General features: G+C 40.2%; 1 protein-coding gene and 1 pseudogene across 2 annotated transcripts in view; both read left to right on the forward strand.

Moving 5' to 3' along the window:
* Positions 1 to 2,200: 2,200 nt before the first annotated feature.
* Positions 2,201 to 14,064, forward strand: part of CAMSAP1 (calmodulin regulated spectrin associated protein 1) — a 46,295-nt gene continuing 34,431 nt past the window's right edge. For both annotated transcript variants that reach the window (XM_077835678.1, XM_077835679.1), the window contains exons 1-2: positions 2,201 to 2,437; positions 3,221 to 3,383. In XM_077835678.1, the coding sequence (XP_077691804.1) occupies positions 3,221 to 3,383 (163 nt within the window). In that variant the 5' untranslated portion in view covers positions 2,201 to 2,437. The remainder of the gene's footprint in view (positions 2,438 to 3,220; positions 3,384 to 14,064) is intronic.
* LOC144276241 (small ribosomal subunit protein uS11 pseudogene) lies at positions 8,638 to 13,255 on the forward strand (annotated as a pseudogene).

Below are 14,064 nucleotides of genomic sequence, written 5' to 3' on the forward strand. Positions count from 1 at the left end.
AGGCTTTTCATCACTTATGTGGTTTTGACGATGCCAGTGTTACTAGAACATCAGGCACTGTTGAGTGCCTGACAAGCCACTTAATCATCAGATCCAGAGCTTCTGCAAGGATCAGTTTTTGTTTCCATATTAGAACACAAGTTCCCTAAGTAAGGCAGTTACAAGATACTACCATGCAGGAAGAAGTCATAGTACATTTTGCATCAGGAGCAGAAGACAGCACAGGTAAAACTGCCTAGGCACTCAGAGCCCTACTGATTTCAACAGGGCTCCACATGAATGCAGGGATCTGTCCCTCAGATTGCAAGCTCTTCAGGACAAGCAATGGTATCTTTTTACTTGCCTTATGCTGCCTAAAAACTTACTGTAAAATAATAAAATGGTCATTTTAGTGCAAGAAGTCAAAACACTATTTACCACTCCAAATTTTTGTAAAGCAATGAGGTAACATTTTCTATCCCTGCTAGCAAAAGGCCTGTCACAACAGGGCATAATCAATAAATCACATGTGATTATTTTGCAGATCAAACTGTGTTTCTATATTCATGTCCAGACTGTAACAATGTTTGCATGATCTTGTTGGATTTTTCCAGTTCCTCGCTGCTAGTTTCATTTTTTAAATTCTCAATTCATAGTGACTGTAGGAGAAACCAAACTGCAATATAAGAATCAGCAGAAGACTCCACTTAACAGATATCTCTCCCCTCCATGGCTTTGTGATGGAAACTCACGCTCAAGTGAACAAACTGCCTTTCTGCTAAGAAATCTGCAGAACATGTCACCTAGTCACCATTATGAAAAAACAAAGTCACCTTTGACATTGACAGATCATGAGCTTATTGGTACATGGCACATCCAAATCAGAAAAATTATTCTAGATAAATAACCTGATAATTCCAGTAGTTCTCTGTGTTCCATAAGAGGCAAGAGACCTTGAACCTGCAATTAGGTACCTGTTTTTACTTCAGTGGTTCATGTAGTTAGGTGTTTTCAGGTTCACTAGGTAAACCGAGGATCAAAACTTTCAGAAATGGACACCTTGGAAACATATCCTGACATTAACAAACACAAGTTATAATGACACTATAAGAATATGTGGAGATGTTTGGGTATAGCAGGCCTGTCAGACCAGTGGCCAAGCTCTCTCTGACTGGGTTAGGTTCCAGCACAAGTCACCATTACAGCACTGATCCTGCAGTGGATCTACCAGAATGGATCCCTGAGCCCAGGCAAAACCCCAAAAGGTGCTAACAGTACTGATTGAAGGACTGGGGCCTTAGTTACAGATCACTTATGAAAATATACACAGGAGCAGAGGCACAAAATGATCAGTTCAACACTACTTATGAACCTATTTTAGCTTCCTGCTGGGCTTTGATACAATTATTGGCTATATTTTTTAAACAAAACAATATTAGCAACACTAAATTCAAAAATCATGAGTCTGTTTCCAAAAACCATAAGGTGGGCTTAAGAATCATGATATTTAAAAAACATTTTTTTTTTATTTGCATTTGGGTTTTTGAGCAGGTAGAAATCACATTTTGCAGCTTTTACTCAGCAGCCAAGAGGGCTACAACCATTTTTGTCCCTAGATAGGGAGCTAGGGCTTTAAGAAAAACATGAAATATTGATGGAGGGGGTGACAGAGCCTAGCTGCGACCTGAGCCACTTACTAGGCTGGACACATTAAATTAAGTTTTGGGACAGGAATTTCCCACAACCATCTTCCTTCTAGGTGCATCCACCACAGCAGTGCCCATACAGCCCCAATGCTACCAGCCACTGCTTGGGGTGGGGATGCCAGGACCCAGGTCCCAAGGTCACCGCAGACACACCCACCCAAAGGCACCTGCTAGGGACCACCTATGTGCCTGGGAAGGACGGAGACCTGAGCCAGCTCCTCAGGCTCCACTGGCCTGGGGCACCTGGCAGATGCCCTGCCCTGACAACTCCACCCAGACCCCTCAGCAGGACGGCAGCATGCATAGCTCAGACTGGGCCTGAGCAGGTCTTTATATACAACTCCCCGCCCCTCTCATCACCAGGGGACCGTTGGTGGGGAAGACGAGGCAGCCAATGACAGGCTTTAGCCCTTGCGCCTGCGCAGTGCCCGAAAGGCGGGGCGGTTGCCCACGCGAGAGCTGGAGCGCGAGCGCAGGTCCCGCTCCCCTTTCTTCGAACGCGGGCGCGAGCCGGTCCCGCCCCCGCCCCCCGTCCTCGCTAGCAGGCGGCCGGCAGCGCGCGCGCGCCGTCTGGGGGACTCGGGGCTGAGAGCGAGCGCGGGCGCGCGCCAGCCAGCCAGCCCCGGGCCGACGGCGGCTCCTCCTTCCGTCCGCGCGAGCGGCGCACCGGGACCCGGCCTTTTAGCCTCCCAGTCCCCTCCGCCCGCGCGCTCCGCCCGGGCCCGGGCATGAAGCTGCCGTAGCCCTGCGAGGTGAGCGGGGGGCGGCCGGGCCTACAGGCCGCGGGGGGCCGGGCCGAGGGCTCCACGGGGAGCAGCCTCCTGGCAGCAGGGTGGGTCGAAAGCCCCCGGTCTCTCCGGCAGCCTCGGGCCGCCTTCCTCCTCCTCCTCTGCCGGCCGGCCCCTGAGAGGCTGGCGGCGGCATCTCCTCAGGGGGAGAAATCTCGGGCCCTGACTCGGTGCCCGGCCTGGGAAGGCGCCTGAGGTGCTGCCCCCCGCCCCCACCACAGCCCGGCAGGGATGCCCGGGGGCGGGCGGGCGGGCGGCGCGACCTGCCCCCAGCAGCAGCTTGGTACCTGCTCGTGTTGTCGGGCGGTCACCAGGCCGGGGGGGGCAGGGTGCCTGCGGCAGGCAGGAGCCGAAGGGTACCTTGTGAGAGGGCTGGAGGCTGAGCCTCAGCTTTTCTTTATCTGAACGGCTGTGATGGAGGTGGGATTTGTGCCTCTGCCTTGTTGGTTCGGGCTGGTAACAACTGCGAAGGGCGGTGGGTTTTTTTTAAGCAAAACTGAAATGCAGGGTTCAAAAGGAGAAGGTGGGCGTACGTACGTGTCTTTCAGTCGTGGGTGAATTTTCAGTTGCCAAATAGATCGAGCAAATAAAAATCTTTCCGGGGTCTGAAGGCCTGTGTTGTTCAGTCTACACTACACTATTGTGCCTGATGCGATGCATTTGAATGATCTGTTCACGCAGCTAGTCTTTATGTGTGTGTTTTATTTTTGAAATGTAATGGAAACCATTGCATTGTTTTTGTTTTAGATGGTGGATGTTGATGTTTGTGCTGTTGGAGATAGCACCAGAAGAAAAATGGATGCCCTGACAGATAGTGCAGTTGAGATTGTCCCTTTGGAGCTCTATGATTCAGCCAGAGCAAAAATAGCTGCTAATCTACAATGGATCTGTGCTAAAGCCTATGGAATAGGTAAAATCACTTTCATCGGGCAATCGTTCTTGTCTCTCTTTTTGCCCTTTTCATTTGCCCTGCCATCCCACAAGTAATTAAGTCAGTCTTAAATAACCTTTGCTTTCATTATCAGTAATGTGTCAAACCTATTTCCATGTAATAATCCAGTGTTTCATGATGCATCTAATAAGAATAAAACAAAGAATCAGAATAAACTGGTGTATCAGGAAATCTGACAGTGAACGCTATCTATTGTCACTATGAACGATTTGTACTTCCAAAATCTTACTGTTTTTAGTAAATAGGATTTTCCTAAACCGAGCTTTTTTGTTACCACCTGCAAACCTTTAGCTCCTATAGGCCTCAAAGGCTTTATCATGATTCCTTGTCTCGTCATCTTTGCAGATTGGTGCTAGGAACTTGATGCTGTTTTTTAGCAGATTGTCGTGTTAACTTAAAATTAAAATAAAAGAAGCTATGTCATTTATGAATCTGCCTGTAATAAGTAGCAGACTATTCCTTTTTTTCAAAAATGCGAACCAGTCTAATTTGAGTTACAAATGCATTTATCTACATTCTAGAGTACAGGGGAGGAGGTAGCATGTGATAAAGGAAGGGGAGATACTTTTATAAACTGGTCTTTGTCAGAAACCGTTGAAATCCAAAGTGTTTTCCTATGGCAATAATAAAGATTATGTTGGAACCTTGCAGTACTTTCATAGGCATCTGTATCTACTGATTTTTTGCATTGCAGTAGACGTGCTTGTATATTGTGAATTTTTGTTTGCTACCATTTGAACATAAATAACCATGCTGTATATAAACTTGATAGAATACTTGTCTTTAGACAAAACATATCAAAAAACATGCAAAATCTTGTTTTGGAAAATTAGATAGCCCTGTTAATCTAACTCTAATTTGCCAAACTCTAATATGCTTACTGGATTAACACTAGCTTATTTTGTGACAGGGCTGAGCAAAACAATACATTCCTGTAATTAAATATTTTAGACTATTTTCAACAAGAATATTGCTTTCTTTTAGTGTTTTCAGAACTGTCAATATTTTCTGTCACTTTTGCATTTTTCTACAATGAAGAGTAGAAAGGGGGATAGTGATCTTGTTACTTTAAGATGTATTTTCCTTTCTACAGAGTGTGAAGTTATTGCATTTTATGAAAGGAGTAAAGGGTAAAATAACAATAGTATAATTATCTAAACAAAAAAATTCTGATGCAGCCTTTGGGGTTGTACATGTAATATAAATGTTGACTACTGCTACCAATATTAATAATTGGAGACTCATGAAAACTAAACAGGCATTGTCCTGCATGAATATATTTCAAGTGCTTCAGTTGTTTGTAATGCCTCATTAAAAACATTTTTAGTGAGTAGAAATAAAACATGCTTTGCAAGTTATAGAGGTTCATTGTTTATATTTTGGCTTTGTTTCAAAAGGCAGACCTAATCCTGCATTAGGATCCACTAGCATGTATCCTGTGGTGCAGAGGAAGGATGACTGACTGCCTCATGTTTACATTGGCATTAACCTCTGTGGGACTCCGTAGGCTCAGGGATCTGTGCTTATGCCTTAATCCTGCTTCAATTTGCTAAATTTGTAGCGTATACCAGATAGAGAACTAGCTGCTGTTCAATCAGTTGGCCTTTTCTACACTAAAAACTTTGCCAAAAATTCTCATTTTTATTAAAAACAATACAGCATTGCCAGTGATAGACATAGCGGGAACACTTGTGTAGAGAAGACTCCTGTGGCTGCTGGCATTTTTTTCCCACTGTCATTTAGACCTGCTTGGATCAAATGTAAATAAGAGTTAAATGTCAGCAACAGCAGGAGCATTATTTTAACTAGGACTTTCATTGTTGCTACCATTGGTTGGCTTCAGTCGGACTAGTTGCAGTGTGTAAAGTTAAGCACATGCATAAATATTTGTAGGAGCTGGACCTGAGTGAATTTTAGTTAGGTTTTGCTGTGGTCTCTCCACACTGTAATGAAAATTAAGATAATTTTTCACAGAATTATAACTTGCATTTAAAAGAAAAACTTGATGGTCTGAAATATAGCATGCAGAATCTTTGATCCAGGAACAAATGTGCTTTTTACAACACTTCTGTGGGAGGATTATTAAAAGTAGTAGTTTCAGGTGTGTCTCATGTCTCTCTTAACTTAATATCCTTTAAAACTGAATATTTTCAGGCTACCCATCTATAATAGATCTGTCTCTTTTGGATTCTGCTATTACTCGGTGTATTTTTGAGGGGAGGTATAGACAGGTCAAGATAATTTCATTTGGATTTTTGTTATGCTGACCTGATTTGTGTATACAGTATATTTTACATCATTCAGAGCAGTTTTGGTCAATTTGGTAGAGGAAATACACAGTTTCTGTTTGTAGATTATAAACAGCATTTTTATGGTCCTGAAATCACTCAATAGACTTCCTTCATTTTTTTTTTTTAAAAATGAGTACTTAAGGAGAAGGTTTTTTCTGACTTTTTCTGATCTTGCATATGCTTATTCAGGTGCTGAATTTTAATCACATGAGTCAAGTTTAAACACATGCTTAAATTTTTGCAGGATTGAAAATTTAAATTGGATTCCAATACTGATCATGTAATTTGTCAGCAGTATGCTCACAAATATCAATTTTAGTTTTTATTTTCCAATATATATTGCATTGTGTGTGTATGAAGTGATTCTCGTCATCTAACTTTGCGGTGCTTATCAAAAATGATACTTACAAAAGAAGAAAATAACTTTTGGGGGCATGACAGATAATTTGGAGTTCAACTGCACCTTTGTACCTCAGCACTGAAGTACACCTGGATCCTAGATTACACCCTCTCATGAAAAGGGGGCGTGATTTCATGATGTACCCCCTCTGGAGTTCGCTTTTCACTGTTCCCCTTCAATGGAGGGGTTTGAGTGGCCACAGATCATAGCAGCCTAGGCACTACACTAATACTACTACTAATAGGAGCCTCATTCTCCCCAACTCCATGCACCTGGAGCACTTGTGGAGAAAGGGCTATTCTTTCTGCAGAGGAAGGAGTTGAGCTGTGCGGATTGTCTCTGCATTGCTGTCCCTCCTGTTTCTGACAGCACATCTCCTAGCTGCATCCCACAGTGAAACTGGGAAACAGCAGGGGATGGGGCTGTGGAGGGTAGCATTTCTCCTGTTCCAGTTGTCCCTGTTCTCTCTGCCCTCCTCACAATTTGGGAGTCCTGTCTGAAAGAAGCCAGGATGTGGGTACAATAGTTTAGTAGTTCTCTGAAGAAATTCAGAGGTCTGTGTATGAATGTCTAGATGATTTCTGACAACAGTCCTAAAGGATACCTTATTTAGGTGTAATTCAGTGGATCAAGGATGAAGTTTGACCTGAACTGAGCATCCTTTTTGTCAGCTGAAACCAAACATTAAAACTGTATTGTATTTTGTTCATCATGCCAATGATTTTATTGACACAGGTACTTTAACATTTCAGGATTAGAGTATAAAATCTGTTCATGGGCCTGCCAATCTGAAGATACTTAGAAATATCCTAGATAGTACAACTTGAAAAAGGTTTTATTTTTTAACCTGTTGTATTTCCCCATGCTTCTAACCAGATACTGTGCACAAAACTGACTAAGTGGTTAAGCCAACAATGGAACTTTGTCTCCATATAGTGATACAAAAAAAAGTTGCTTTGATGTATGTATTTTTGCATTACTTTGCTTTTTCTGTCCTAATCACGATCCATCTTTTTCTACGTTGTCTTCAGTGACTGCTTTCCTCCATGGCTTTATCTCTTGCCTTACATGATGCTTGTTCTTTCTCTATTGTCTTCTTATAAAATCTGTATCATACTCCATTTCTAATTTTACGCCGTTCTCCTCTACTCCTCACTCCCACATGCTTATTATTTATTTTTGTTATGATGGCATCCAAGGATCTCAATGAAAATTGACTCTACTCTGCTGGTGGTTTAGAGATACACAGGAAAACATCATCCTTGCCCCAAAGAGCTTAATTTTAGTGCTTGACTACACAATGGGTTAACGCGCATAACAGGCCTGTGATTTCTAAAGCACGCTGATGTGCTGTGCATTAATTGGACTGTGTAGATCTTGCTGGTGCATTCTAAAGTTTACTTTGTGCACTTTAACATAATGCTGTTTGAAAAAGTACTACGTTAAAGCGCACTAGGAACCTTCAGTGCACACCAGAATGGTCTACTCGGTTGAGTCAATGCACAGCACATCAGACCAGTTACTGTGCTTTAGAAAACACAACCCTGCACTGCGCATTATCCTACCACATTGACAATACCTGATAAGTAAATGTAACAAAAAGTGGAGAGAGGGAAAATAACAGTGATAGGATTACACTGTTACCTAGGTTGACTATATGCTTATGGTTCCAGATCACTTAAACTTTTCACATTCACATAAATGGAGCTTAAAAATTTTCAAGACACCTACTTAAACATTATACAATGCACTAGGTGAAAGTCAAGGTCCACTGCCTGCAAGCAGCTGAGATTTCTACCACTGCTGTTTAGTGTTAGGCTGGCTAGTAGATAACTGAGAAATAAGAAGTGCACCAACAGCCTCCTCTGGCTGCTGAAAGGAAGGACCTTTCTGGCTGTGGGGACGGATTTGTGAAAAAACAAGAGTTTTCGGGGGGGTGGGTGGGGAATAACCCTTTTCCTTTTGTACAGCTATTTCACTGAAGTATTTACATGAATATAATATTTGAGAGCTGTGGGTACTAAAAAAGTGTTCAGTTTTGTCTGAATATCAGCTGTAACTGTTCAAAAATGTTAAAAGGGAGATATTGAGAACATTAAGGTTCTTGTTATGCCTGTTCGTCTGGTTAGGAAATAATGAGAAAGTTGTCCAACTGTCTAGAAGCACAGAAGGAAAGGGGAATGGGTGGAGTTGTTAGTCATTATAGGGGTGTGGCTAATGGTTAGAATAAACTCTCATTGGATGTTGAAGAGGGGAGTAGATGGAGCTGTGAATTTTTAAGCAGGCTTGGTTTACTAGAATCTAGAAAGGTCAGGAAGGTGGGCAGAAGATCTGGCCACTTTTGTTTTTATATATAAAGTTGTCAAGGTTATCTTATTGTTTCATGCTTCTGTGTTGAATTTACAAGGTGATGATTTCTCAGTCTAACTATAGTAAACATGAAAGCCAATGATCAGTACTGCAAATTGGTTAATGTTTAGTGATTTGCCAAATGTTGGTGTATGAATTTATCTGAATTAGCATGGCTAAAGTTGAAAGAAATGGTAGGAGAAAAACTGAATGGACTAAAGTAATGAAAATCTAATTTGCAAGTAAAATGTATACACCATCAAGAGTTAGATGGATAACAAAGAGTTTTGCTCATCTGAAAGTGCAGGGAATTTTTTTTCATATATTTCAAGATCAATCGGGCTGTTGAATGAAACTTTTCTATTGAAAGTAGAAGAGCAGAAAATTGATGAGATTGTTCTGCAAGTGAGATCTCTTTATGCCATTGTCTTTAAAAACATAGCTGTGATCGTTTAAGCCCCTATCTTGGGTTTATCATCATCATCATTCAGGAACAGTCTGTGATGGTCTTTAGTACCTAAAATATAGCAAAGATCAATTTGTGATTATGCCTTAAACTGACAGGCAAAACTCGAACTTGATAAGAAATTTTCAGCCTTTGTTCATGCTAGCACAAAATGAACAATTAAAAAAAAATTAGTGTAGCACTTTGCCCTTGATACATTCTTCTAGACTAATGTAAACTATCCGGACCATTACTAGAATAAGAAATAGGAAAAACAAAAGAAAGAACTAATAGACTCTACATTGACATTTGTTGGTGGAATGAGGAATAACCCAGTAATTGCTATATGCATCTATATAAGAAGAATACGTTGCTATTTAATGCTATCGATTCTTTATCTGACAAGAAACTTGTAGAATACTGTGTTTCAGTTCCTGAAGATGTCATCACAAATGTAGACTAGTATAATAAGGAGATCTTTGCTGTTTAACTCAAAGGATGTAAAGTTTGCAGTTGTCATAAACTTCGGTGTTTGAGTGCTCAACTGAAGTCACTCGAGTGCTTTTGAAAATCCCGCCTTAACTTTCAAAAGCAATTGAAGGAAGTTTTAAAGGAACTTGGCAGTCTAAGGGTGCTATTTTTGCAGACTCATTGCTTGATTTAAACAGTAGGCCACATGCTGAAAAACACTTGCCAAACAGCAGAGTGAAATGGACCTGATCTTTGTCAGTTTTATTCTCAGGGCTCTGAATAGCAGCAGTCAAAACTGACAAAATTGGTCAGTTTTCATTTTGCTGAGTCTTGGAAAAACAGTGAGCAGCAATAAACCTATTGGAGCTCTGCAGGTTTAGTAAGACAATATTACGTCACTTTACATTTGGAAAGTTATCTTCATAACTCTCAAGATGAGAAGCTTTAAATTCTTAAATGAAAACTCAGAATCTACAAAATAAATGGAAACTTTCCTTGGTGAATGTCTACTTGCTAAGGCTAAGTGCATTTTTTTCAAACTCTGGCCTATAAAAACGTCATTGCCTCTGTTTAACAGATGGAAAAACAGAGCAAAAAAAAAAGTCTTGGTTGGAAGCACTGTAGTCTGGTGGCTTACTCAGAGGACTTGTAAGGGAAGGGTCAGACCTGGTTCCTAATTTTGGTTCTAGTAGTAGTTGCTATGACCTCAGGCAAGTCAGATAACCTCTGAGCCTTTGTTTTCCTGTCTGTGAAGTGGCAGTAGTATTTACACACTAAATAATGTTTTATGGTGCTATATAGGGGCAAGTATTACTGGCAAATGTGAAATGGAGCTTCTGGTTCCCAGCTCCATGCTAAATCCACTAGCTCATTAGGCTTCAGAGGTGGCATCTTCAAAAATACAAATTTATTAAAGTAGCTCTTCGCTATTTTGCAAAGATTCTAAATTACAAAACATTTTTCTGAATATTTGTGAAATTACTACAATTTCATTGAAGTTTTACATTTTTAAAACATGCAAATTTCATGGAGGAAGGAAGTCCACAATTAATATTTTATCCACTTTACTTCTATCTACATTTGTACTTTTTAGTTCGAGCACCAAATGCCATAAACATTAACTTTATTACATTTTGACCGTAAAATTGGATCTAGGTCCAGCCCACATCACTCTTGAGACTGTGATAGCAACATCTGTGTACAAGGTTTCTAACCTGGTTTCCCTGACTGATGTGGGTAGGGTTTTTTCCCTCCCAAATAACATCATTATAGAAGACTTAGAGAAGTCTATAATAGGGTTCTATAATACAATTATAAGGACAAAAATCTCTTCTAATTGGTCAGGGAAACATGCAGGAATGACTTCAGACCATAATATGGACAAGGCCTTAATTGCAGAGCAGGAGTGATTAATGCTTTATTGCATTTTAATGCAGTTTAAAGTATACACATGCAGGGCTTACTTAAATTATTGTGTAGACTTACTAATCAGTTAAAATTTGATATAAAATGAAATTCTTTCTTGGATTTTGGTTCTCTATCCTGCCATATTTTCATGGTACCACACCTCAAACAGCATTATACTACTACCTGCTTTTGTAGTTTAGATGACAATTCAGATGTTTCAAACTGCTGCGTTATTCCTTAACCATGGGGGGGGGGGGTAAGGAAATTGTATCTTGTGGGGATGGGAAGAACCTGGAAAATGTATAGCTGGCTGCTGTTAAATTTGAAGTTATTTTAGAAGTTACTTAAGTAACTTTAAGTGATCTGTTGTATACCAAGTGATTGATTTAAACTTAATACTGCTCACTTTTGGGGAAAAAAACAGATTTCATTAGCATGTGTTAGAATAAAAACTTTCTAATCAGGAATAATGCAGATTTACTTTTGAGTATTTCTTCGGTGAAAATAGCTCACCCATCTTTCTGCTATACTCACTGGAACAAGAGCACTTAAGATTCTGTGCTGCTGAGACTTGAATGTTAAAATAGATTATTACCTCATTATAACACCTACTTGCATATCAGATTAATTGAGAGAGATCAATTATCTTCTCTCCAGAGTGGGTTGTCTAGCAGCTTGTCCATGTAGTTATGCAGACAGGTATCCCCTTGTGAGATTTGCATAAAATCAACGTATGAGGGAGATCCAGCCATCTCTTTTTAATGTAGCACATTGGATTTTTAGACAAAATAGTATTCCCAGAACATGCTGAATAAGTGACTCACGCCCTCCCCCCATCTGATTTTGCAGATTGAACACTATAGTTCTGCATATTTCTGTAAGCAAACATTGTTTTTTGAGCACCTAACTTTGACTAAAACTAGCAATTGGGAGACTGTGAAATCCTCTGCCATTATATTATTAGGAACAACTGATCAAAAAGTTTGATATGCAAAACAAGTTATTTGTGCAAAATTTTATATGTAGCATTGCTTGTTACTTGAAAACTGGCAACTTTGGGGATTAATATGGTAGTATAGTGTTTTGGGTTTTTTGTTTTTTTTTTTAAATACACTAAGTGTTTGGGGCTTCTTGTTTTACAAGGGTATACATTAGCTATTAAACTAATGAGTTCAAATTAGGATTTTTATACTGTATCTTAGATGTAATAGTTTTAGAGTTAACATTTTTTTCTTCTTCAGAGAAGTCGGAGGCTTTGTCTACACTACCATTTATGCCAACAAATTTTATGTTTCTTGGGTGTGGGGGCAAAAAACACACTTCTGAGCAACATAAGTTTCGCCAGCATAAGTGCTAGTGTGCACAGTGCTATGTCGGTGGGAGAACTTCTCCCACCAACATAGCTACCGCCGCTCATTGGGGTGGTTTTATTATGTGGATGGGAAAGTGGCTTTAAGTGGTGTAGCTGCATTGGTACAGCTGTGCTGCTGTAAGCTCGCTGGTGTAGACGTAGCCTAAATGCATTCACAGTTTAAAAATGCTAATATGTGTAAAAGGACACTTAGAAAAAGTGAACTGGACTGTTTGGTTATCTGACTTGTACTTGGCTATTGTGTGTTAAAAAGCTGCTTATGAGCACTGGAGCACACTTTTTATTAAAAAAAAAAAACCACTGAATTTTTTAATGGGGAGGCAGAGTAAAAATATATATGGTATTTTAAAGTTTATGCCACTATATGAGGGGTTGTGATGGGAAAAGGTACCTTAAAATTTTAGAATGTTTTTTGTGTTGTTTAAGACTGTACCAGTAGACTAATTCAATTGATCTAATTGTTAGCATATTCCCCACATTTGGGAGGTGTATGAATTTTTGAATCCATAAATATTGTGTGTGGATGGGGGAGAAGGGGACAGGAGGTGTTTTTGTTGTTGTATATGGCTGTGTGCTACATATAGAGATAATTGGCAGTTAGAGATGTGAGATTTTGACTTGTTAGGTGATCTGGCCAAGAGGACGCACCGCGTAAGGGTAAGGAGAAGAAGGAAGAAAAGGTCATCAGCTTGGGACCGCAGGTTGCCGAAGGGGAAAACGTGTTTGATGTCTGCCATATCTTCGCTTCCTTCAATGACACTTTTGTCCATGTAACTGATCTCTCTGCCAAGGAAACCATCTGCCGAGTGACTGGTGGTATTCAGGTGAAGGCTGACAGACGAGTCTTCGCCCTATGCTACTATGTTGGCAGCCCAGGATGTTGTCCAGCGGTGCAAGGAGCTGTGCATCACAGCCCTTCACATCAAGCTGCGAGCTACAGGTGGAGATAGGACCAAGACTCCAGGACCTGGTACCCAGTCAGCCCTCGGAGCTCTCGCTCATTCTGAAATGAAGATTGGGAGCATTGAGGATATCACCCCCATCTCCTCTGACAGCACTCGCAGAAAGGGTGGTCACCCGGGTCGTCATCTGTAAACCGTGGCTGGCTTTTGTTTCATCATTAAATCAAAGGAAAAAAAAGGGTGGGGGGGGGTGTTGGACCTTAGCAGTGATGTTTGCTGAGGAAGACAGTCTCCTAGACCAAGGAATAACCTAAATTTGTAATGGTGTGATGTTGCTAGGAAAGCTTTTATTGCCACATGTTTGAGATTAATACTTTAAATGGTGCAGAGCCACAAGGGTATTATTCGAATCTTCTGAAACTCGTGATAGTAAACATTATACCATTCATTCTGCATCACATTTTGTCCCACTTAAGTTTTTTTAGTTTCCAAATTTTCTGCTTCATTAATCAAGCTAGTTACTAAGATTCCAGTATTCTTCCAATGGGTTTATTTTAATGATATCCACAAGAACAGTATAAAGTAAATCTGTATTATAAATACAAAAGCTTACATTGTTACAGTTCTTAGTCGTTGACTCTAGCTATGAGAGTTGCCAAACAAATCCTGTAAAATTGGTTTAAATTTATGAAGTATCTTGAGAGACTTTGCTTCCAAATCTGTTATTACTAGAATCAGTGGTTAAAAATCCTGTTGAGTTGAATGGGTGTAATATTAAGTCTATCAGGAGTTAATGTTGCCGATCGTGATTATATGTTGTATGTTTCTATGTGTAATTTGTTAAAACTGTGATACACCTTAGCATTTAGGCATTAAATCGATTAAACTTCCTTGGATTTTTTTCTGAAGGAATATTCTTACTTCTAACTCTGATTTATATGGTACAAAAATTCCTAGAACACTAGACTGGACAAACATTGCTATGGAATTAATCTGTAACAT

The sequence above is a fragment of the Eretmochelys imbricata genome, chromosome 16, assembly GCF_965152235.1.
Source record: "Eretmochelys imbricata isolate rEreImb1 chromosome 16, rEreImb1.hap1, whole genome shotgun sequence".
NCBI classification, from domain to species: Eukaryota; Metazoa; Chordata; order Testudines; family Cheloniidae; genus Eretmochelys; species Eretmochelys imbricata.